Raw genomic sequence first — 22,829 nt, 5'->3', positions numbered from 1 at the left:
CCAGGAGCTTCTTCTGGGTCTCCCCTGCAGGTGCAGGGGCCCAAGGACTTGGGCCATCTTGTACTGCTTTCCCAAGCCACAACAGAGACCTGGATTGGAAATGGAGTAGCCAGGACTCAAGTTAGTGCCCATATGAGATGCTGGCACTGCAGATGGCAGCTTTACCCTCTATGCCACAGTGCTGGCTCCAACTGTACTGTTAGAAGATACTTACATATCCAGCACCTTGGTGGACTGTAAGTCTTAAGATAATGAATCTGTTTTCAGCTCCTCACCCCAGTGTATATAGTACATTGATTATGTAAATGTTTATGGATGGGTGGGAAGGATAAGAAATAGAAAGGAAATTTAGGAATTTCCTGCTTCCTAAATGGAAGGGATGAGTAGGGGAGAGCAGACGGAAGATGGCTGAGGCCTTTAGCTGCTGGTGGAAGTCTTTAGTCTGTTCCTCCAAGGAAGTTGAAAGGGTGGATTGAGGTGTGGGACTGTTTGGAGGTGGTAAGTGAACTTCTGCTATCTAGAGATAGATTTGTCTGTTTTTGCAGTATTAACAGGGATGCTTGTAAATCCAGTAGTACTGAGTCAGAGTATTGCCGTAATAGATACTAATATTCATTTGTTTAGAAGTGTTTTTCTTAATCTGCAAGGTTATTTTTTACCCTGATGAATAACCAGCAATATGTGTAATGAAAAAAATCTTAAAAAAAAAGAAAAATGGAAAATGTTTTAACTTTAAATTTTTGAAAAGCACACAAAGTAGTTCCTCTCCCCATACCAATAATTAGTTTATATAACTTGGTTCATGTAAGTGCTACACTTTCAAATAGTAGAGCTTTTGAAGCCGAAGGATGGAGCTTTGCTCTGAGGAATAGTTTACCAAGGGAAAGGGACATTCTGTTATATTAACAGCAGACCAGTGAATGTGTGGGAATGACTAAGAGTCAGATGATGGGATTTCTGTTTGGATCTTGTGGTGGAAAGAAACTGTGTCACTCTGGTTGAGATAGTGGCAGAGCTATTAGAAAACAAAGAATGACTAGTTCTGTACTATATTATGCCTCTCTCATTATAAACCTAAGTTTTGTTCTCACAGATGTACATGTATAGAAACTTAGTTATATTACAGAGCCAGAAGTTAGCATTTAAGTATTTGGATCATGAATCATGTGTCTTAGTTGGTGTATTTTTTTGTTTGCTCAAATTTTAACTAGGCTTTTTAAAATAATGACATAATGTGATGCTTTCTTTTTACTTTTTGTAAGTTTTCCACCGTTCTTATTTTTTCTAATGGTAGATTTGATCCTCTCAAATGTTCCTTTAAAGTTTTCCACTGTAAATCAGTTATCCATTAAAATTTTTCACTATAAATCAATTATCCCTTTATTTTAGTGTAAGTCATTCTAGCATACTATTTTTTAATTGCTGTCATCTTAAAAATTTATTTATTTATTTGAAAGACAGACCAACAGAGAGAGGGAGAGACAAAAGAGAAATCTTATATCTGCTGTTTTATTCCCCAAATGACCAAAAGGCTAGGACTGGGCCAGGCCACAGCCAGGAGCCTGGAACTCCATTTGCGTCCCACATAGGTTGCAGGTACCCAAGTATTTGGTACATCTTCCACTGCTTTCCCAAGATTATTAGCCTGGAGCCGGATCAGAAGAGGAGCATTCAAGATTCCAACATGGCGTTGTAGGCAGTGGTTTAACCTGCTGCATCATGATACCAGCCCTAAGTTGTAAGCGTTTTTTAAAATAAATTTTTAAAAAGATTTATTTATTTATTTGAAAGTCAAAGGTACACAGAGGGAGAGACAGAGGCAGACACACATACACATAAACATATACATACACATACATACACGGGGGAGAGGGAGAGGGGCAGGGGCAGGGGCAGGGGCAGAACTTCTATCCCATGGCTCACTCCTAAGTAGCCCAATGGCCGGTGCTGGGCTGGGCTGAAACCAGGAGCCCAGAGCTTCTTCCAGGTCTCCCATGTGGATGCAGGGGCCCAAGCACTTTAACCATCTTCCACTGCTTTCCTAGGTACATTAGCAAGGAGCTGGATTGGAAGTAGAACAACTGGGATAGGAATTGGCGCCCATATGGGATGCTGGTGTTGCAGGCGGTGGCTTTACCTGCTATGCCACAATGCCTGCCCCAGTTTTCAGCATTTTAACAGTAACTTCATTTTCTATATTTTAGCACCATGGTTAGTTGCAGGATTCTTACTCCATGGCCTGCCAAGTAATACTTTTTTGTTTGGTTAGCAGTGATACACACAAAAATGTATGTTACAGTTTAGACAGCACTTTTATGTCGTTTTTGCTTGATCTTTTTAACTGTCCAGTGAAATAAATAGGGTAGGTTTTTAAAAAAATTGTTTACTTTTAGTTCTTAACAGATTCAACATAGTTCATAGATACAATTCTGTGAATATAATGATATTCCCTTTCTCCCCTCTTTCCTTTACCTTTTGTCCCTCTTCCAAGTGCTGGTATTTTTATCCCTACTTTGCAATATGAAATTGAAATTCTGAGAAGCTAAATGACTATCCATGATTTATGAAGCCTCATTTTTCTTTCTTTTCATGTAGCTTAACCTTAGACATCCTGGTTGAGACAGAAAGTTGTTTATGTGTTGGCATTTGCCAAAGTATCATATGCTGCATACTGTAAGATGCTTTTTATTATGGTTACATTTAATAGCCTACTATTAAACATGTAATTATATACATCCTTTCATTATCATGAAATAAAATATTTTGCAGCATTTGGCATAAAGCAGAAAGGATCTGTGTTTCTAATAATTAATAATTGAAACTGGTTGCTAAATGGTGAAGATGAAATTTCTTTTGCTACAGATTATTTTAATATAAATTTCATTTTTATATATAAATATTTTTAAAGATTTTATTTATTTGAGAGGTAGAGTTACAGAGAGAGAGACAGAGAAAAAGGTCTTCCATCTGCTGGTTCATCCCCCAAATGGCCACAATGGCTGGAGCTAGATTGATCCAAAGCCAGGAGTCAGGAGCTTCTTCCAGGTCTCCCACGTAGATGGAGGGCCCCAAGCACTTGGGCCTTCTTCTGCTGCTTTCCTAGGCCATAAGCAGAGAGCTGGATCAGAAGAGGAGCAGCTGGGATTCATACCAGCACCCATTTGGGATGCCAGTGCTGCAAGCAGAGGCTTAGCCCACTATGCCACAACACCAGCCCCTATAAATTTTTTTTTTAAACTTTTCTCTGGAGGAGACCTTCTGGTTATAGATAACTTTGCTTCTTTAAGGATGAAATTGTTAGGGTCTCCTTCATTCTAGTCCTCAAATCCTGTGTTCAACTTGAGCTCCCTGATGGGAGTAGTTGGTATCAATTCTAGGCTTTATTAGATAAAAGAATACTTGCTTGCATTGTTTTGTTGCTTTTTATCATCAAATAATGTGCTAAACTCTGTGCATTATTTTATTCCATCCTTATAATTATGTGAACAGTTTCTAGCATTTGTAAGCACTCAGTAAATACTAACTCATTCAGTAAATCTCAATCAAATTAGTTTCTGCTAATGTCAAGCATTAGTCACAATGTGGACCAATGCTTCTCAAGCTTTTTTTTTTTTTGAAATTTTTGCTGTCCCAAGTAACATTGTTAAAGATTTGCCCCATTGTCGTTTGAATCCATGAAAATCACAGTTTCACTATGCATCATTTTATGTACTAAGTGTGTAGCCATCCTTTCACATAGAATGAGATTTATTATCAACTCTACCTTTTAATGAATCACTTTCTTGCCCCTTTGGGTACAATAATCCTCCTGCTGGTAATGCATGATCTAGACACTGGGGATGCTGTAGTGAACAAAACAGACAACACTTCAAACCCTCAAAGAGCTTACATTTTATTAAAGAGTTTGAGTTTGGAGGGACTATGAGAGACAGGAAATAAGTGTTAAAAAAGAAAGTCAGATAGTAATGGGCAGTTTGGAAAAAATAAAGCAGGGAAGGGGATAGAGACCTAGTGGGTAAATTTGTAGTAGTTTGCATTTTGAATAACAAGGCAGGAAGTGTCTCACCAAGAAGGCAGTATTTGAGCAAAAGTATTATTGGAGGTAAAAGGAAAAATGGGAATATTTGGGAGAAGAGAATTGTCAGTTGAGATAACAAAAATATGAGGTGAGAGCTTGCCTGGTTCATTTGTAATACAAGGGAGCAAAAAGAATAGTAGAAAATGAGGACAGGGAGATGTGAGTACAGCCAGATTGGGAAAGGCCTCATGGGCCATTTTAAGAACTTTTATTCAGTGTGAAATGGGAAGGTGCTGGAAGATTTTAGAGGAGTGACAGTGTTTCAGATTTTGTTTTCAAAAATTCTGATGGCTCTGTTAATAAACTGGAGTGCAGAAGTAAGGAGAGTGGTTTATAGGAAATTGGGATCATGCAAGATGGAGACAACCTGCTAGCAGAAAAGCTGAGTAGAAATGACTGGGTGCTGGATGTGTTTTGAAGGTGCAGCCAACAGAATTTCCCGATTGATTTAATGTAGAGTATATCTGAGAGAAGAGTGAAAAATAATTCCAGAGTTCTTGGCCCAAGAAAGCAGAGGGATTGAGTTAACATCTACTAAGAAATGGAAGATTGTTGTAGCTAGTATGGAGGGGGAAAAGCAGGAGTTTGGTATTGGGTGCATTAAGTGTCTACTTGAAGATGATTAAATAGATCAGTTATTGGAATATGGGTTTCAAGATTAAGTCTGGAATAGAGCTATAAATTTGGGCTCTTCAATTCAGACATGTGAAACCTGTGAGACTAGATGAGATTACTAAGGAGGGGAGGTTTACATAAGTGAACACAACAGGATTAATGGCTGAGAATTCTGGGGTATTCCAATGCTATGAGATTAAGGAAGTGAGAAGGAACCATTACTGGAGAGCTGAGAGACTGGCTAGAGAAGTAGGGGAAGAACCTCAAGAGTTTGGTGTTCTGGAAGCCTCGCGTTTCAAGGAGGCAAAGCTACAGAAAGAGGGAGAGAGAGAAAGAAAGTGGACAAGTGAGGGAACTTCCATCCTCTGGTTCACCCTCCATACGGCTGCAATAGCCAGGGCTAGGTCAGGCTGAAGTCAAGAGCCTGGAACTCCATCAGGGTCTCCTATGTGGATGTAGGGGCTCAAGGACTTGGGCCATGTTCTGCTGGTTTCCCAGGCACCAAGGAGCTGGATTGGAAGTGGAGCAACTGTGACATGAACCAGTGCCCATGTGGAATGCTGGTGTCACAGGCGATGGCTTAACCTGCTATGCCACAATGGCGGCCTCCATTTATTTCTTTGGGCTGCACTTTATTTGTAAATGCGTTTCACTAGAATGATCTCAGAGATCCTTTACAGTTCTAATATTGTATAACTAACTTGTGTGTTGTCAGCATACATGGCTAAGTGATGCCTATACTTGAATGTAAAAGGAGCAATTAATATAATTCTAGCTCCTGTACAGCTTAATGTCTCAAGATGAGGCAATAGCAAAGCTGGATCAGAGTGAGAAGTAAAGCTTGACCGAGAGAGTGGCATCAGACTTTGATTAGTAGTAGGTTTCTGTGGATGTGGAACTGAGAGGACTAGGGAAATACGTTTATAAATGATTTGCACAGAGATGGTAACTGAAGTTGTAAGAATCCATGATGGGACACTGAGTACGGAGAACAGAGGCAAGGTCAGAGTTTCCCAGAGAATCTGTATGTAGGGGACAACTGGAGGAAAACAGCATAGATAAAGAGAGTGAAAGAAAGCCAGTAAATTTTAATGACCGTGGAAGCTAAGAATTCTAAGAGGGAAGCAGTGACAGTAGTATCAAATGTAGCAGAGAGGTCAAGGAAAGTGAGAACTGAAAGAAACAAGCATTTTGGATTGATTCCTGAGATCGTTAATGATATCTAGAAAGCAGTGCCTGTAGGGTAGTGCTGAATATACTGGAGTGAAAGCTCACTAAAAGCAAACCTGTCATACTTATCTCTGTATCTCTAGGATTCTGTAAAAGAATAGTATGCCAAATATAGTAGATGCTCAAAAGTATTAAACAGACATAGGATAGCCGAAACAATATATTAGTTAAAGGAGATGAGAAGTTATAGAATCAGAACTGAGAAAAGACTTTTTTTTTTTTTTTTAAAAACAATCAGGTCATTGGGGATTTTAGGAAGGGCCATTTTAGCGAGTTGGTTGTTAGGAGCAGAAGCAAAGAATTAAGGAGTCATTGTGTATGCAGACAGTGGAGATAGTAAGGATAGAAATTTTGCTGAAATGCAGAAGGTGGCTGAGCCCTAAGGCATAGAATATGGAGTGCAGATGTGGAAAGAGACTTATGAAGGAAAATCTCATGTGGAGTTAGAAAGAAGAATGAATGCACTGTCAGAAATGCAAATACTGAGATTGCTCCAAGTCATGCATTTCCATTTTTTATCTTGGCAGAAAAGTGTTCCAAATGAGTCAGGCCACTGAAGCTAATAACCGGCTCCAGTGTGCTGAGGTTACAGGGTTGGAGTAAGTGTGCATATCACAGAATAAAAAGCCTTGTAAACAACACTGCTGGGCACTGGCAAGGGTGATATCCTAGAGTTAGTTGAGTTTATATTGCTGTGTTCCAGATCTGTCCGATTAATTAATTAATTAATTTATTTTTTTAGAAGATTTATCCGTTTCTTTGAAAGTCAGAGTTACACAGAGAGAGGAGAGGCAGAGAGAGAGATAGAGGTCTTCCATCTGCTGGTTCACTCCCCAGATGGCCGCAACGGCTGGAGCTGTGCCGATTCAAAGCCAGGAGCCAGGAGCCTCTTCCGGGTCTTCCACGTGGGTGCAGGGGTGCAAGGACTTGGGCCATTTTGTACTGCTTTCACTGGCCATGGCAGAGAGCTGGATTGGAAGTGGAGCAGCTGGGTCTTGAAGCAGTATCCATGTGGGATGCTGGTGCTTCAGGGCAGGGCTTTAACCCGCTGCACCATAGCACCGGCCCCCAATTAAATTATTTAGAGAAGAATTATGAGCTAACCATGTATGTATTTTTCAGAAATTTATTGATTTATAATAATTATATTTGAAATGATATGTATTTTGAAATTGCAAGCACATTTGAGATATAATCACTTTACTAAATTACAGTGTTTTTCAAATATATTTTGAAAGATGAGTATAATTTCTGGTATAGTCAGTATAAGCATTGAAAATATTTAAGGAAATTGTGCCTTTTTTATAGGATGTCAGTTCTCATTATATTTAAGAAAAATTATTACATTTACATTTACACAGGGATAGCACAGAACTCCTGAAATAAATGTAGCTATTAGATTATTTCCTTTTACTCCATGATACATAAATGTTCTCTTAAACACTTTAATGAAAGAAACATGGTGTTGAGGCCGGCGCCGCGGCTCACTAGGCTAATCCTCCGCCTTGTGGCGCCGGCACACCGGGTTCTAGTCCCGGTCGGGGCGCCGGATTCTGTCCCGGTTGCCCCTCTTCCAGGCCAGCTCTCTGCTGTGGCCTGGGAGTGCAGTGGAGGATGGCCCAAGTGCTTGGGCCCTGCACCCCATGGGAGACCAGGATAAGTACCTGGCTCCTGCCATCGGATCAGCGCGGTGCGCCAGCCACAGTGCGCCAGCCGCGGCGGCCATTGGAGGGTGAACCAACGGCAAAGGAAGACCTTTCTCTCTGTCTCTCTCACTGTCCACTCTGCCTGTCAAAAAAAAAAAAAAAAAAGAAAGAAACATGGTGTTGAAATATATTTAGTATGTGGCTTAACTTGATACTTTAAAGTAAGAATGTGATTATATAATTAAAATATTTTAAAAATTTATTTGAGGGTTCCAGCGCTGTGGCGTAGTGGGTAAAGCTGCCACCTGCACTGCCAGCATCCCATATGGGTGCCGGTTCGAGTCCCAGCTGCTCCACTTCCAATCCAGCTCTCTGCTATGGCCTGGGAAAGCAGTAGAAGATGGCCCAATACCTTGGGCCCCTACACCTGTGTGGGTGACCCGGAAGAAACTCCTGGCTCCTGGCTTCAGATTGGCACAGCTCTGGTCATTGCAGCCGTGTGGGGAGTAAACCAGCGGATGGAAGATCTCTCTCTCTCTCTCTGCCTCTCCTTCTCTTTCTGTGTAACTCTGACTTTCAAATAAATAAAGAAATCTTTAAAAAAATTTTATTTGAAAGGCAGACAGAAGGAGAAAGGGAGGGAGACAGAAAATCCATCAACTATTTCACTCCCCAAATACCCGTAACAGCTGGTTATGGCAAGGGACTGGTTTGCATAGCTGCAATGAAATGTAGGCTTGAGCTAGAGTTAGATATGATGTATCATTAGTGGAGACTGACACTCTGAAAGCTGTGATTATGAGGTGTGAATTGATTCTGAGGCATTTGGGTGCCAGTGTAAGAATTTTCATCATAATGAATATAGATGTTAAGGAATTTTTGGAGTGATGTTTGAAAAACGTTCTTGTAATTTGAATGTTACCAGGAACTGACATTGATAGCCTTGGGTGAATGTACATATGAGCTGATTTTGACTGTACTCACCCAAGGCTTAGTGATCCAGAGAGAGAAGAGTTAGGGATGAAAATGGGAAAGAAAACTCATATTCAATGTGCAAGAAAAGAGGAAAAAAAGAAGATGCGTTGCTTCAGGGAAATTAGCTTGTGTAGTAGGAGAGTATGTCAAATTAGGGTAAACAGTTTTGGAAAATGTAGTTCTATGGATAATAGGAATAATGTGCATTTCCATTTATATTCATGTTTTCTTAGAGACAGAGGTTATTTATTATTGATGACATAAGTATAACCCTTCTTCCACTGAGACTGTCTTGTCCTTTTTAGTACTGTTTTAGACTTTAGAGGTTTATTTGTATAGAAAGAAAATCATGTTTGGGCCAATGCTGTGGTGTAGCAGGTAAAGCTGCCACCTGCAGTGTTGGCATCCCATATGGGCGTTGGTTTGAGTTCTGGCTGCTCCACTTCTGATCCAGCTTTTTCCTGTGGCCTGGGAAAGCAATAGAAAATGGCCTAAGTCCTTGGGCCCCTGTACCCACATGGGAGGCCTGGAAGAAGCTCCTGGCTCCTGGCTTTGGATTGGCCCAGCTCCAGCGATTGTAGCCATTTGGGGAGTGAACCAGCAGATGGAAGATCTCTCTCTCTCTGTTTCTGTCTCTGCCTCTGCCTCTCTGTAACTCTGCTTTTCAAATAAATAAATAAAATCTTAAAATAAGAAAATAATATAATATTAAGCCATAAATTTCAGGTTGGAAATTGTTCACCTGAAAATTTCAGGAAAAATTCTTTTGATAGCTTCTATTTTCTATGAAATGTTTCATTTTTAAATTGTATTCATGCTCCAGTAGTAGGAGAAATGTTCATTGTTCTAGTACTAATAGCAATACTGTTTAACAGATATAATTTTTTACTTTATAAACATTAGGTCTTTAATTGTAGTTCTTGCCTCCTAGTTTTTGTCATTAATTTTATTTATGAAACAAATCTGATTTGTGGTGTAATGTGAGTGGAATAACTTAGCTACCACAAATAGTAATATGTGCCAAGTATTCGTTTTTGAGCGTTTTACATGTTTTATTGTGGGAAGGTGAGAGAATAGTCTTCTGGAGTAAACAATCTTGGAATAGTAAATAATAAGAAAAATATGTGAGAATAGGAATTTGTAGATAACTAAATGCAGTAAAGTATTGCAGTAATTATGATAGAAAAATGTATAGTGCGCAGTAAAGAAGTTGTGTTTATCAGATGGATGGAGCAAAGAGAGCATGGAAGACTAAGAAGGCCATCACAGGCAGAGAGAGCAGGATTATCAAAGGTACAGGGGCATGTAATGGCCAGAGAACATAGGAAGTCTGCCAACTATTCGCAGTGGCACAAGAGGAGTAAATATTCCAGATGAGTGTGTAGAATAAGGGCTAATTCCTGGAAAACTTCATGTGTTATGCTTGGGAATTTGAGCCAGATTCTGTAGGCAATGAGGAATCTGAAGATTTAAACAGGGGAGAGATACAATCACAACTGCGCTTTTGAAAGATCACTTTATGATTGGCTTGGGATGTAATACAGAATGAGTAGGTGACAGAAGACAAGTGATTTGCAGGAGTCCATTGAAGGGGTTTTGAGTTAAGACGGTAAAACTTAGCGTGGAGAGGAGATCTATTCAAGAGAATATAGAGAAATAAACTTACAGGCATTTGGATTGATTAGATGTGATGGGTTTGGGGAGAAAATGGTAATGGTTAAAAAAATATGTTACTTGGTAAGTGGGAGTGTCGCTTTGCATTGCCTTGCATCTGATGTCTGTAATCCTGAGTCTTCTGTGGCCCCAGTTTGGATGTAGTAGCAAAGCTTTAGTTTGGGAGAGGGTAAATGGTTAATTGGGTCCAAATTTAGGGATTAGCCAGGTAGTTGTGGCCAGTAGATAGGATTTAAGGGCATGGAGGGTTTGCCAAGAGAGTATAGTATCTTACATACTTTATTCCAGGTTAAATGGGAAGGGAAATGAAGTGATGAGACAGAGCAATGAATCCTGAAGAACAATTAAAAATGGAGGAGTTGAGGATCTGATTGTCTCCTTTAGGTTAAAGATTAGGGAAAAGAAAGTTAAGAAAGTGAGATATTTGGAAAGATAAGCATCTGTGGTTAGGAAGTGACCTTCTCGAGTTTAAGATTATGGATGCAGAGTAGTTCCCAAAAATGATAAAGTGCAGGGTGTGACTACAAATTCAGTGTTAAATTGGGAACATGAATGAGGGAATGTAGGAATTGAGGAATTTTGAGTGTAGCCAATTATACTGACCCTGAGGACAGTAAAATTCTCAAAATTATGCCAACTTTGAACTACAAATAAATAGTGGAGAAAAAAATGAGTCAGATGAGAAAGTTCTTGGTGAGGAGTGATCAGAAGGTGGGAAGATGAGAGTAACAAGGAGGTTGTATACCTTAAAACCATGAACCTCACAAGAAGCCTTTTGTACAAGAAGATGAAAAAGTACTAGTGTAGAAGCATGGGAGTTGAGCTGGGGGAAATGTCATTGTCACCTTTGAGCTTTGTTAGATGTGTGAAAAGAGAATAGTTCCTGTATAAAGGCTGCAGGTAAGTGGATTCCTAGGAGGAGATGTTGGTTGAGTCCAAAAGGGAACATTGTGTTAGCATCTCAGGCAGTTTAACTATTATGGAGTAAAGATTCTAGTGTTATTTAGGAAGAGAGTTAGTTGTTGAAGTAATACTTGGACAGAGAAAGTGGATGGAGGGAACTTATAGTAGTATGGTCATGAACATATGTGATAGAGAGTTGATGAGAAAGTTTGACATTTTGAAGAGAGGCTGAAGATGATAAGGATAACAGGAATGTTTGGATTGACAGCAGTGAAGTCTGTGGGCCTAGGAAATCTAAGGGCCAAAGTGGTTTTGGTGACTTATGAGGTTAGCAGATTTCAGTCTTTACTTCAAGTTCAAACCCTTTGCTAATTACAGGATTCTTACTCTCTAGCCGTTTATAATTTAAAAAAGAAGGCATGTAATTAACATTTCTTGTAGTCTAATATGGAAAGTATTAAGTGCAGTCCTAGACAAAAGTTCTTAAAAATGTAGAGACTAAGAGTTTAGTTCCAGCTGGAAAACCTTGGGAAAACTTCTTGGAAAAGCCAGCCTGTGTCTTAAAGGGTAGGTAGGATGTTAATAAATAGATTGGGGTGAAGGAGCCTTCTGTTTTAGAATGACATGGGCAAGGGCATGAATTTTGGGAAATACAGAACTTGTTTGTGGAATGGTTCATAAAAGGTAAACAGAGAAATGGAAAAAAGCAGTCGAAACTAGAGTGTATTTTACTGGTAGCTATGGCAATCAGAAACATGCACAGAGCCGTATGACAGAAGAAAACAAATAGCTACTGAGAATAGAGCTCTGCATTCTTGTGTGCCTGTGGCTGCTTTCAGTCTGAGTAGCCACTAAGGGCAGTACTTCATCTTGATATCAGAAGTTTTCACAGCTCTGCTGTGTGTTTGTGTGTGTGTATTTCTGCCCTAATATCAAGGACAGTACTGTGATAGATTGCAGCTCATTTCCTCATCAGCTCCTCGGTGTTTTCCTGGGGTCTGGAACCTTTTGTCAACTCATTATGTTGAAATATATATGTGTGTGCGTGTCTACACATATATATATATATGTGTAGACACGCACACACATACATATATATACACACATATATGGATCAGTATCTACCCATATTTGTGTGTATCATTTTAAGTGTGTCTGAAAAGAGATGCTAATAATTAAAGGTGGTTTACCACACTTTGCCTGAAAGACTGATTCATTGAATCTTAGACAGCAAAGTGTAGGTTGCAGCATTTGGTTTTATTATATTTATGTTAGATTTGCTTACCTCATACCTTGGCTCTAAAGAGCTATTTGGTTTCTTGGTGCTACCTGGTATGATATTCTCTATGAAAATTACTTTTTAAGATAGTGTACTACCTATGATGTTAATTGTGTTTTATTGCCTGTAAGAGCTTTCCTTGTTTTTTTTTTTTTCAAGCTCATATGCATATAAAGTAGTATTATACACTTGAACTTTCCCAAGATGGACTTTATGACATGTTGATTGCCATATTAGAATTATGTTTGATTATATACAACACTCTGTTACAATGATTTTGAAAATTGAAGTTCATTTGCTTTACATGACAAGCCTCAGAAGGAGAAAGTTGGTGTGGATGCACTTGCTCAGTGATGTTGTAAGGACCTGTGCTCCTCCTGTCCCTAGCAGGCTGGCATGTTGCCCATGTTTACATGATGGCTACTCTATTTCTCAGGCTTACATATTCTGGGGAAGAGAAAGTGGGAAAAGGTGAAAACTGTCCTCATGTTTCTACTCTCCTTTATTAAGAAGATAAATGGTTTCCATAACCATTATCAGACTTCTCATTAAATTTCATTGACCAGAATTTTGTCGTATGGTTCTCCCAGCTGCAAGGATGCCGAAAGCAAGCCTGTCATCTTGGACTGGGCACAGCCTACCCTGATCAAAGGTCAGGGAAGTGAAAAGAATCTGTAGAGAGTAGGAAGCCAGCAATATCGGAGTACTGTGACTGAAGTGTAATTATTTACTGCTACTTTGAGGCAGTTGTCATTTAATCAGTCAGAAGTTCAGTATAAATAAAAAAAGAAAATACTCTCAGCCTATCCGTTTTTCTTTCTATACATTGTAAAGTAGATAATCCAGTTTCTTGTGGCTGCTTCTTGTATAATGTAAGTTCTTAGTTATAAAAAAAACCCACATCATTCTTTGAATTAGTAAATGAAATAAATAGATGTTTGCATTTGAAAAAATATTATTGAATTTCCCACTGGAATGGCGTTTTTCATCCATTTAGCTTAAGTGACAATTTATTTTTGGAGAAGATGATTTTCCCATTGTGTAAATTTGCTTTTTGTTAGGAACAAGTTTATTATAGATATTTTTAAACTAAAAACTAAAACATTGTTCTTAAATATCATGAATCAAAGATGAATAATTACATCAAATCTAATGAAAAAATTTTGACTTTTGGTATAAGGAAAACTTCTAATGTGTTGGGAAAGGAGATTTAGAAAAATACCTATTTTAATCTGAATGTTAAACCTCAATTCAGTGTCAGGTTTTTCCATCATTGGTTTTTCTTACCTTAAATAATTTTGATTTCCTTTTACTGAGAAAAGGAAATGATATCAGTTATTAAGTTTGTAGCAGTTTAACAAACAGCACTTGTTAACAGCATATATACTCACTAAAATAGATGTTACAGAAAACAAAAAAATAAAGATTATAATCCTTGCCCTGGGGGCATGTAAAATTTAATTGATGACACAAAAATATATATATTTGAAATCAATAAGTAATAAAAAGCAGTATGTGATCAGGTATTACTAGTTCTGTAGGAATTTAAGAAAATGAAGCTATAGAATGTGACTACTGGCCGGCGCCGCGGCTCACTAGGCTAATCCTCCACCTTGCGGCGCCGGCACACCGGGTTCTAGTCCCGGTCGGGGTGCCGGATTCTGTCCCGGTTGTCCCCCTTCCAGGCCAGCTCTCTGCTGTGGCCCGGGAGTGCAGTGGAGGACGGCCCAAGTGCTTGGGCCCTGCACCCCATGGGAGACCAGGAGAAGCACCTGGCTCCTGGCTTCGGATCAGCGCGGTGCGCCGGCCGCGGCGACCATTGGAGGGCGAACCAACGGCTGAAGGAGGACCTTTCTCTCTGTCTCTCTCTCTCACTGTCCACTCTGCCTGCCAAAAAAAAAAAAAAAAAAAAAGAATGTGGCTACTTAGTATAATGACAGAAGTACATACCCAAGGCCGGCTTGTTAAAAGTATAGAATTTGTGTTTCTGTGTATAACTTACTTCAATTAACGTGATGTACTGCAGTCTCATCTTGCTGCAAATGATGGGATATAATAATTTTTTTATAAGACAGCATTTATTTATTTGAGGGACAGGGGGACACAGACAGGAAACCCAACTTTTGGCTCACTCCCCAAATGCCTGCAACAGCTAGAGCTGGGCCAGCCCAAAAGAGCAGGGAGCCTAATCCGGGTCTCCCACGTGGGTAGCATGGACCCGTCTATCACCTTTGTAGGAAGATGGAATTGGGAGCAGAGCAGGGACTTGAACTCAGCCACTCTGGCATAGGATATTGGCAGCTTAATCAGTAGGCCAAATGCATATCCCCATTGTTTTTCAAACAGATGATGACAAATACCACATGTTCTGTCTCATATGTGAAATCTCAAAAAAAAAAAAAAATCCATGAATATGGATGTGATTGCTAGAACTTGGGAAGGTGGAGTGAGTTGAGCTGTATTGGACAACAGATACCAAAATACAATTAAATGGGGGAAGGAATTTTTTCTAGTGCTCTGTAGCATATTGAAGGGACTATAGTTTGTGATGACTTATAATATATGTTTATGAATAGCTGGGAAGGAGTATTTCAAATACTTTAAACATTGGGTGGTAATGGCGAGATGGAAATGTGAATTTCCTGATTGATCAGTACATATTGTATACTGGTATATGTATTGGAATGTCACATTATATCCCAGAGAATGTGCAATTTCTGCATGCTACTTAAAAAGGTAAAAAATAAGTAGAGAATTTGATGTGGAAAGTTATGAGTTACAAAGATAGGTTTGTCTTTCCATTCTCATCTTCTGCTCTTTTGCATATCCAGCCTTGTTGAAATATTTATAGCTTCTCAAATATTCTACACACCTTAATACTTGTATGTTTTTGCAGAGCTTTTTGGTTGTTTTTGGAATTCTTTTATTTGTTTGCAGCCTGATAATTTCCTGTCTTTTAAGACTCAGCTCAGATATTAGTCCTGTGTGATGTTCCCTGAACTTCCTTTTCTATTAAACTCCCATAGCTATACATGAGGTGAGTGTATGTGTGTTCATTACCACATTGCGCCATTTATTTACTTGCATGTCTCTGCAAGAAGAATCTAATAAGCTTCATTGAACATGAGGAGTCGTCTTATATTTATCCCTAAATCATGGTGCCTGGCATATTGGTTTTACATATTAGGCTACTTTATGAATATTTTTTGGATGGATGAATAGATGGATGAGTAACAAAAAGAAATTAGCCTGAGACTGTTCATGAGTCTGGGAGAGTCTGTTCAGAGGGAATTTGGGTAGTAAAAATACTTAACCCTTCAGCGATAGGGATTTTGACATTCATTAGTATTTGGAGAATAAATGGAAGTTTCAGTTAACAATGGAGTTAGAAATAAAGTATCCAATCGGCACAGCACCGGCTGTGGTGTCCCTTTGGGGAGTGAATCAACGGAAGGAAGACCTTTCTCTGTCTCTCTCTCTCTCTCACTGTCTGTAACTCTACCTGTCAAATAGAAAAAGAAAAGAAAAAAGAAATGAAGTATCCGAAATTGGTTTTTATAGCTCTGTTTTTTCAAACATACTGTGCTTTTTGTATTTTGCAGTGCCTCTACTTCTCAGTCAGAGAATTCAGTGCATACAAAATCAGCTTCTGTTGTATCATCAGATTCCATTTCAACTTCTGCAGAAAACTTCTCTCCTGATTTGAAGGTATGTATCTTGTTTATAAGTTCTGAAGAAGTACTTTCTGTTAGGTATTTGTAGCCCACATGAAATATTAATGGAATATTCTCAAAAACCTTAGTTTTTATGATACATCCCGGAACAGGCCAGCAAATTTGGAATACATACTTAATTGTAAAAGAGAAACCTGTACTTCTTTTTTAAGATTGGTCATTTTTAAGTGCTTTGCCAAAAGGTAATTAATGAATTTCTTTGTAGAATAAATAATTTTCTTGATTACTCCAATAATAGTGGTGATTAATGCTGGCATTTATTGGGTACTTACTGTGTGCCAAGCCTTGTTCTAAGTACTGCATGTGAGTTATCCCTTGGAATCCTCCCTACAAAGTAGGAGTAATTCAATTAGAGAATTAGTAATGTATCCAGGATCTCATAGGTAATACATTTTTTTTATCAGTGTTCCTGTCCATGCAGTTTAGCTCTGGAGCAAAATAACTTACACACTGTGTGCTAGTTCTTATATGTCTCATTATAATTTGTAAATCTTCCTCTGTTTATAAAGGCCTATTTCTATAAGATTAACCACATCAGCAGTGTTTTCTGTAGTACTTTGTATGTTTCTGGATTCACTTGCTTTTCTACAACCATTATGAAGTAGTAGAGTAAATGAATTTCATGTGTGCTATTAACCTTTGATTTACTTCATAATTTTTTTAAGCAATGAACATTCATTTTCATGGTTCTGGAAACTGGGAAGTTCAGGATCAAGTGCTGGCAGATCTGGTGTCTGGTGAAGAGTCACTTTCTGATTCAGAGAGAGCTGTCTTCTTGTATACTCATACAGAAGAGAGCACCTAAGAATCTTTTTTTCGCTCATGACGTGACTACTTTCTCAGTAGTTATACTTAGCCAGTTTTAACTAAAACACTGTTATCGTTGATGAGATAATTTTTACTGAGCATATATCAAGAAAGTATATTTTTTCATCTATTTCAAAACAATTCAAAAAAATCTAAGCTGTAAGGGCTTCTGCATATTTGTCATTATCTTTTATGGTATTTTATAAAATACTAGATTGAGTATAGCATGATATTAAATATCACTAAAAGTTACAAAGCCTTTTGTTCATAATGTGAATACATGATGTGCTAATTATGAAGACTATAATATTGTTAGTTATTATCCTGAAACATGACATAGATTTAGTGCAAGGTTCATTGTTAATAGTGGATATAAAATCATTGTTGCCGCTCCTTAATTTGTTACTACTTAAAAACATACATTTCATGTATATAAATTTTTGGTTATTAATTACATTGATTAAAAATCCATTAATGATCTATAGGCTTTGCTATGGTTTAAATAGGATTTGCCTACCAAATTAATGCAGGCGTTTAAATCCAAAGTTGTGGGTTGGTGGTGCTAGGAGGCTAGAGACTTAATCCGGTTACAGTGTTTGGGAAGTGGCCTAAGGGGAGGTCCTCAGCTCATTAAGGGTGTGCATTTAGAAAGTAGTTCTCACAAGAGGTTGGTTGTAAAAGCTGAGTTGGGTCTGGTAGCTACTCTGTCTTGTTCCTGACTTGCTGTTTGGTCATTGCTCTGCATATGCTCAGCCATTGCCATCGCATGGCTTCACCAGAATGCTGGAATGATGGAGTCCTGATCTTGCATTTAAACCCGCAAAACCATAAGCTGAAATAAGCCCCTTCCTTCTTAGGAACCCTATGTTAAGTACTTCATTATAGTAATGAAAAGCTGAAAATGAAATTTTTGTGGGCTTGCTTTTGGTCAAATCTTATTAAAGACATATTGTTTCTGTCCTCATAATGATTGATAAAGGATTCACACTGAAGAAATATCACTTTGCTGATTGTCTGTGCTTTCATTGTTAATACTGTATTCTGCCTGCTGTTTGTTATCTGAAGTTTCTTAAGCTATTTGTGTAATCTTACAAAGAGAAGTTTACACTGCTTACTTGGACACTTGTCAACTGCAGTATACTGCAGGATGCCGAAAGTGGATGGATGAAAGAGAGCTGCAGTGTAGACAGACTCCTTCATTTCCTCAGGACACTGTATTTCTCTCAAATAATGAGCAGCTGGCTTAGGTTTCCCACACAAAATGAGCACTGTAATAGTAATCTGATTGTAAAATTTTGTAATTTATTTCTTATTTTTCATTAGAGAAGCTTTTTATTTTGGAGCACTTTTGGATTTATAGAAAAGTTACAAAGAGTTTCTATATGCTTGACTTTGTGTCTGGTTTTCCCTAACGTTAACATTTGATTAGAATGGTATGTTTATTACATATAATGGACCAATATTGAAACATTATTAGTAACTAAACTCCACAATTTTTGCAGATATCCTTAAGTTTTTACCTAATATCCTTCTTGTTCCCAGATTTAATCCTTACTACCTTACGTTTGGTTGTTATGTCTCCATAGGCTCCTCTTGTCTGTGTCAATTTCTTAGACATGTGTTGTTTTTGATGACCCTGTCAGGTTTGAGGATTTGTGGTGAGGCATCTTTTAGACTCCTCAGGGCTTTATCCATTGTTAAACTGGGGTTATGTGTTTTGGGGAGGAAGGTTGAAGAGAAAAAGTGCCATTTTCATTACATACCAAAGGTACGTACTGTCAACATCATTTATCATTGTAGATTTTAACATAGACCACTTGGTTGAGATAGTGTTAGGTTTTCTCACTGTGAAATAGTTTTTCTCCTCTTCTTTTTCTATGCTATCTGGAAAGAAATTGCTATTCACAGTCTACACTTAAGCAGTAGAGAATTGTGCTTTTCTTCCTCTAAGGTGAAATATCTGTATACATTTTTCAGAATTCCTCTGCATTGGAGATTTGTTTATCCTCGTTTATTGATCTGTTCCATCACTTATTTTATTAAGTACTTGTGCATATTTACTTCACACTTTTTGTTACACTTCAGAACTACTTTATTCAAACTGTGCTAAATCCAAATTGGGATTTCTTTCATTAAGATCTTGTGTCCCTTTGACATATTGCCAGCATTGTGTTTTCTGAATACCTTGCTTTCTGGTACTACAAGATGCACCAAGCTCATCCTCTGTATTTCCTGTTCCAAATCTAGAATCATCCTCCATTTTTTTCCAGGAGCCCTTGTCCCTTTTATGTAGAATGGTACTAGAAACTGAGATCTGGGCACTAGGTGGTATCCTTTTGTTTTTATTTTTTTGGTGAAAAAAATGATAAAAACTCATTACAGAGTACTTTCATTTTCCTTCTGAATTGTCAAATCAATTTTTTTTTTTTTTTTTTGGACAGACAGTTAGAGACACACACACACACACACACACACAGAGAAAGGTCTTCCTTTTTCCGTTGGTTTACTACCCACATGGCCACTACGGCCAGCGCCGCGCTGATCCGAAGCCAGGAGCAAGGTGCTTCCTCCTGGTCTCCCATGAGGGTGCAGGGCCCAAGCACCTGGGCCATCCTCCACTGCCTTCCCGGGCCACAGCAGAGAGCTGGACTGGAAGAGGAGCAACTGGGACAGAATCCGGCGACCCAACCGGGACTAGAACCCAGGGTGCCGGCGCCGCAGGCAGAGGATTAGCCTAGTGAGCCCCGGCACTGGCTGTCAAATCTTCTTTCATGTTTTTCTTTATGCCTGTTGTCCCTTCAAGTTTAACATTACACACAAGTGTGTCCTGGGTTATATGACTATGTTAGCTCTAGATTACACAGGGAATCCATTGGATTTATACAGGAACTCTTTCCTGCAGGAATTGTTACTGTGTATTGGCATTGGTGCCTTATTTATTTATTTATTTATTGATTGATAGGCAGAGTTAGCGAGAAACAGAGAGAGAGAGAGAGAGAGAGAAAGGTCTTCCTTTTTCCATTGGTTTACCGCCCACATGGCCACTACGGCCAGTGCTGCGCTGATCCAAAGCCAGGAGCCAGGTGCTTCCTCCTGGTCTCCCATGAGGGTGCAGGACCCAAGGACCTGGGCCATCCTCCACTGCACTCCCAGGCCACAGCAGAGAGCTGGCCTGGAAGAAGGGCAACCAGGACAGAATCCGGTGCCCTGACTGGGATAGAACCCGGTGTGCAGGCGCTACAGGTGGAGGATTAGCCTAGTGAGCCACGGTGCCGGCCATTAGTGCCTTACTAATACCGCATCTTTCACAACTGACCAAGGCTTTTGGAGAGTTTTTGTTAAACTGAATGGACAAATGGGAAATGCTAAATTAAGAAGATGATTTTAGGTAACAAAGGTTGACTATCTTTCCATTGTATAGTACAAAAAGGAGCAGCAAAATAAAAAGGAAACTCAAATATTTAGGCTGCCTTTTACCCTGTTTTCTCATTTTTAAAGAAATCTTAATTGTTAGATATAGCTTCATTTGAATTAGTCTTTTTTTTTTTTTTACCTTTGAGAAGGAGCTCAGTGAGTAACATTACTACTCTAAATGTTAGTATCATTTCAGAAATGAATCCCAATTTCAAATGTATGTGATTTTTTTCCTTTTTTTTTTTTTGAGGGGATGGGGCTTGTGGAAGGATTTGCTTGAAATGACTAAAAAATATTTGGCCTACTACTATGATACACATTTTTACATGCCTTATCTCTTTGATAACTCTTTGATAACTTTTGTTACAATTATGAGACAGATTTATTATTGACATTTGATAAATGAGAAGGCTAATACTCAGAACTGAAATACATTATGTACTTAAAAGCATACAGCTACATATTGCCCTTAATTTTTTTCAGGTCAATCATATTTCTCTTTAGCAGAAGAGAGTTTGTCCTCCCTGATTTTGCTGCTAAGCTTTTTCAATGCTAAGCGAGATATTCTTCATCAATAAGGAATATATTTTAAGTATTTTTTTGAGGTGGAAATAGTGAATTTGAATAATACTTTCTTGTTGAATGATTATTTTTTTTGGTAGGCATAGATTTTTATAATAAAATTTGATTCCCTCTTTCAGGTTTGCTAATTGATGTTGTTTTACTTTTATTGTATATACCATCAACCATAAAGTGATAGTGTTTTAGTTAATTATAAGTGAAACTAACTGCAGACAGCTTTGTGTTGCTTTTCCACTGTCTGTAGTTTGGCCCTGCTTGTGGGATGAGGGTAGTTTTGAAAATGATCATTCACAGATGATTGGAATTTGGTTAATCTCTAGGCTTTGTGTCCTCCATGTAGTCTCGTTGTTTATTCCTGTCTTGAGCCTTAACATTTTATAGATCCTTTAGGAACAGTTTCAGATAGAAGTGTAGAGAATGCAAAACAGTAAAAAGCTAGTCCAATTTCATTAAAAATATTAAATGAAATTGCACAGGTTTCTTGCTACAGGTACTATACAATGGCACTTTCCTGAAATGAGGGCATTTTAGCAGATTAACAGTTAATGTGAAAGTCTTTTCTACTAAGGCTTTTGTATTCAAACAAGATTTGTTGCCTCTGCATCAGTAAGGCAGATTGGAAAATTGGCTGGGGTTGGAACTAGTCTAGGTATCCTGAACTTTTATTTATTCAGGAGGAATTCTATTTGTGTTATGTTTGTTAGCCTTGTTCATTATGAAATAAAAGTATTATTTAAATATAATCCAAAGAAAAATAAAAAGAAAATATAATCTGGTAGATGTGTTTCTGAAAAGTTGAACACAAATTTAGGCTTTTTTGTAAATTGAATTATACTTTTCTCAGTGACTAATTGTGGAGTTTTTTTTTTATCTTTTTTTCATTTGTTCTGCACTTGTAGTAAAGCTTATTTTATTTTAAAAACTTTTATATAGAATTTTTAATAATGTAAGTTAAATTAATTTATAATTTTTAAAATTGGCCTTTCACAAGAATGTATTTTTGAAGCTTGCCACTGAGTGAAATAAAGAATCTGAGAAACTTATTTGTGATTTATTTGCTCATTGCTATGGTTTGAATGTGGTTTGTGCTCCTAAACATATCTGAGAGTTTTACTCCTCAGAGTCATATGTTAATACTGTTAAGAGGATGGAAACGTCATTTGATTATGGTGTTTAGAGTTGGGGCCTTTTGGAAATGATTAAGATTAGATAAGGCCCATAGGATAGAGCAGTCATGACTGAATCCTGGTAGCTTTAAAAAAGATGGGAGAGAGACCAGGCACATAGGCACATGAGCTCCCTGTGTCGGCCAGGTGTTGCTCTGTGATGCCTTGGGATTTTGCAAGGAAGAGTTATCACTGGTTAAGTCTCTTGCACGTCCAACCAACAGAACCCTTTTCTCTTTATAAAATAGCCTGCCCCCAGGGGCCTGGTGTCATGGCTCACTTGGTTAATCCTCTGCCTGTGGTGCCAGGTTCTAGTCCCGGCTGCTCCTCTTCAATCCAGCTCTCTGCTGTGGCCCGGGAGGGCAGTGGAGGATGGACCAAGTACTTGGGCCCCTGCACCCACATGGGAGACCAGGAGGAAGCACCTGGCTCCTGGCTTCAGATCAGTGCGGTGTGGTGCCGTTGGTAGTGGCCATTTGGGGAGTGAACCAATAGAAGGAAGACTTTCTCTCTCTCTCTCTCTCTCACTGTCTGTAACTCTACCTGTCAAAAAAAAAAAAAAAGAAATAAAGAACTGACTTGATAGACTCACTAAAAAAATAAATCTCATATCACTATATGTTAGAATTTTTGATTTGTTGGCTTTAATTAAAGTATATTCCTTAAATAGTGGTGATTGAAAAATAAAAGTCAGACTATGGGGGTGGAGTTGAAGCATAGTGGTTA

The 22,829-nt window shown here is 38.5% G+C and overlaps 1 protein-coding gene across 9 annotated transcripts in view; it reads left to right on the top strand.

Moving 5' to 3' along the window:
- The window catches only part of MTMR2 (myotubularin related protein 2), a 92,387-nt gene that overhangs the window by 19,165 nt on the left and 50,393 nt on the right, over window positions 1-22,829 (top strand). For all 9 annotated transcript variants that reach the window (XM_070077037.1, XM_017343791.3, XM_017343785.3 and 6 more), the window contains one exon: window positions 16,003-16,108. Coding sequence is in view for 1 of the 9 variants with exons in the window: in XM_002708615.5 (XP_002708661.1) it covers window positions 16,003-16,108 (106 nt within the window). In the remaining 8 variants the exon portion in view is untranslated. The remainder of the gene's footprint in view (window positions 1-16,002; window positions 16,109-22,829) is intronic.

The sequence above is a fragment of the Oryctolagus cuniculus genome, chromosome 1 (genome assembly GCF_964237555.1).
Source record: "Oryctolagus cuniculus chromosome 1, mOryCun1.1, whole genome shotgun sequence".
In the NCBI taxonomy this organism is placed as follows: Eukaryota; Metazoa; Chordata; class Mammalia; order Lagomorpha; family Leporidae; genus Oryctolagus; species Oryctolagus cuniculus.
The sequence above is the reverse complement of the archived record's forward strand: the minus strand, read 5'-3'. Positions and strand labels throughout refer to the sequence as shown.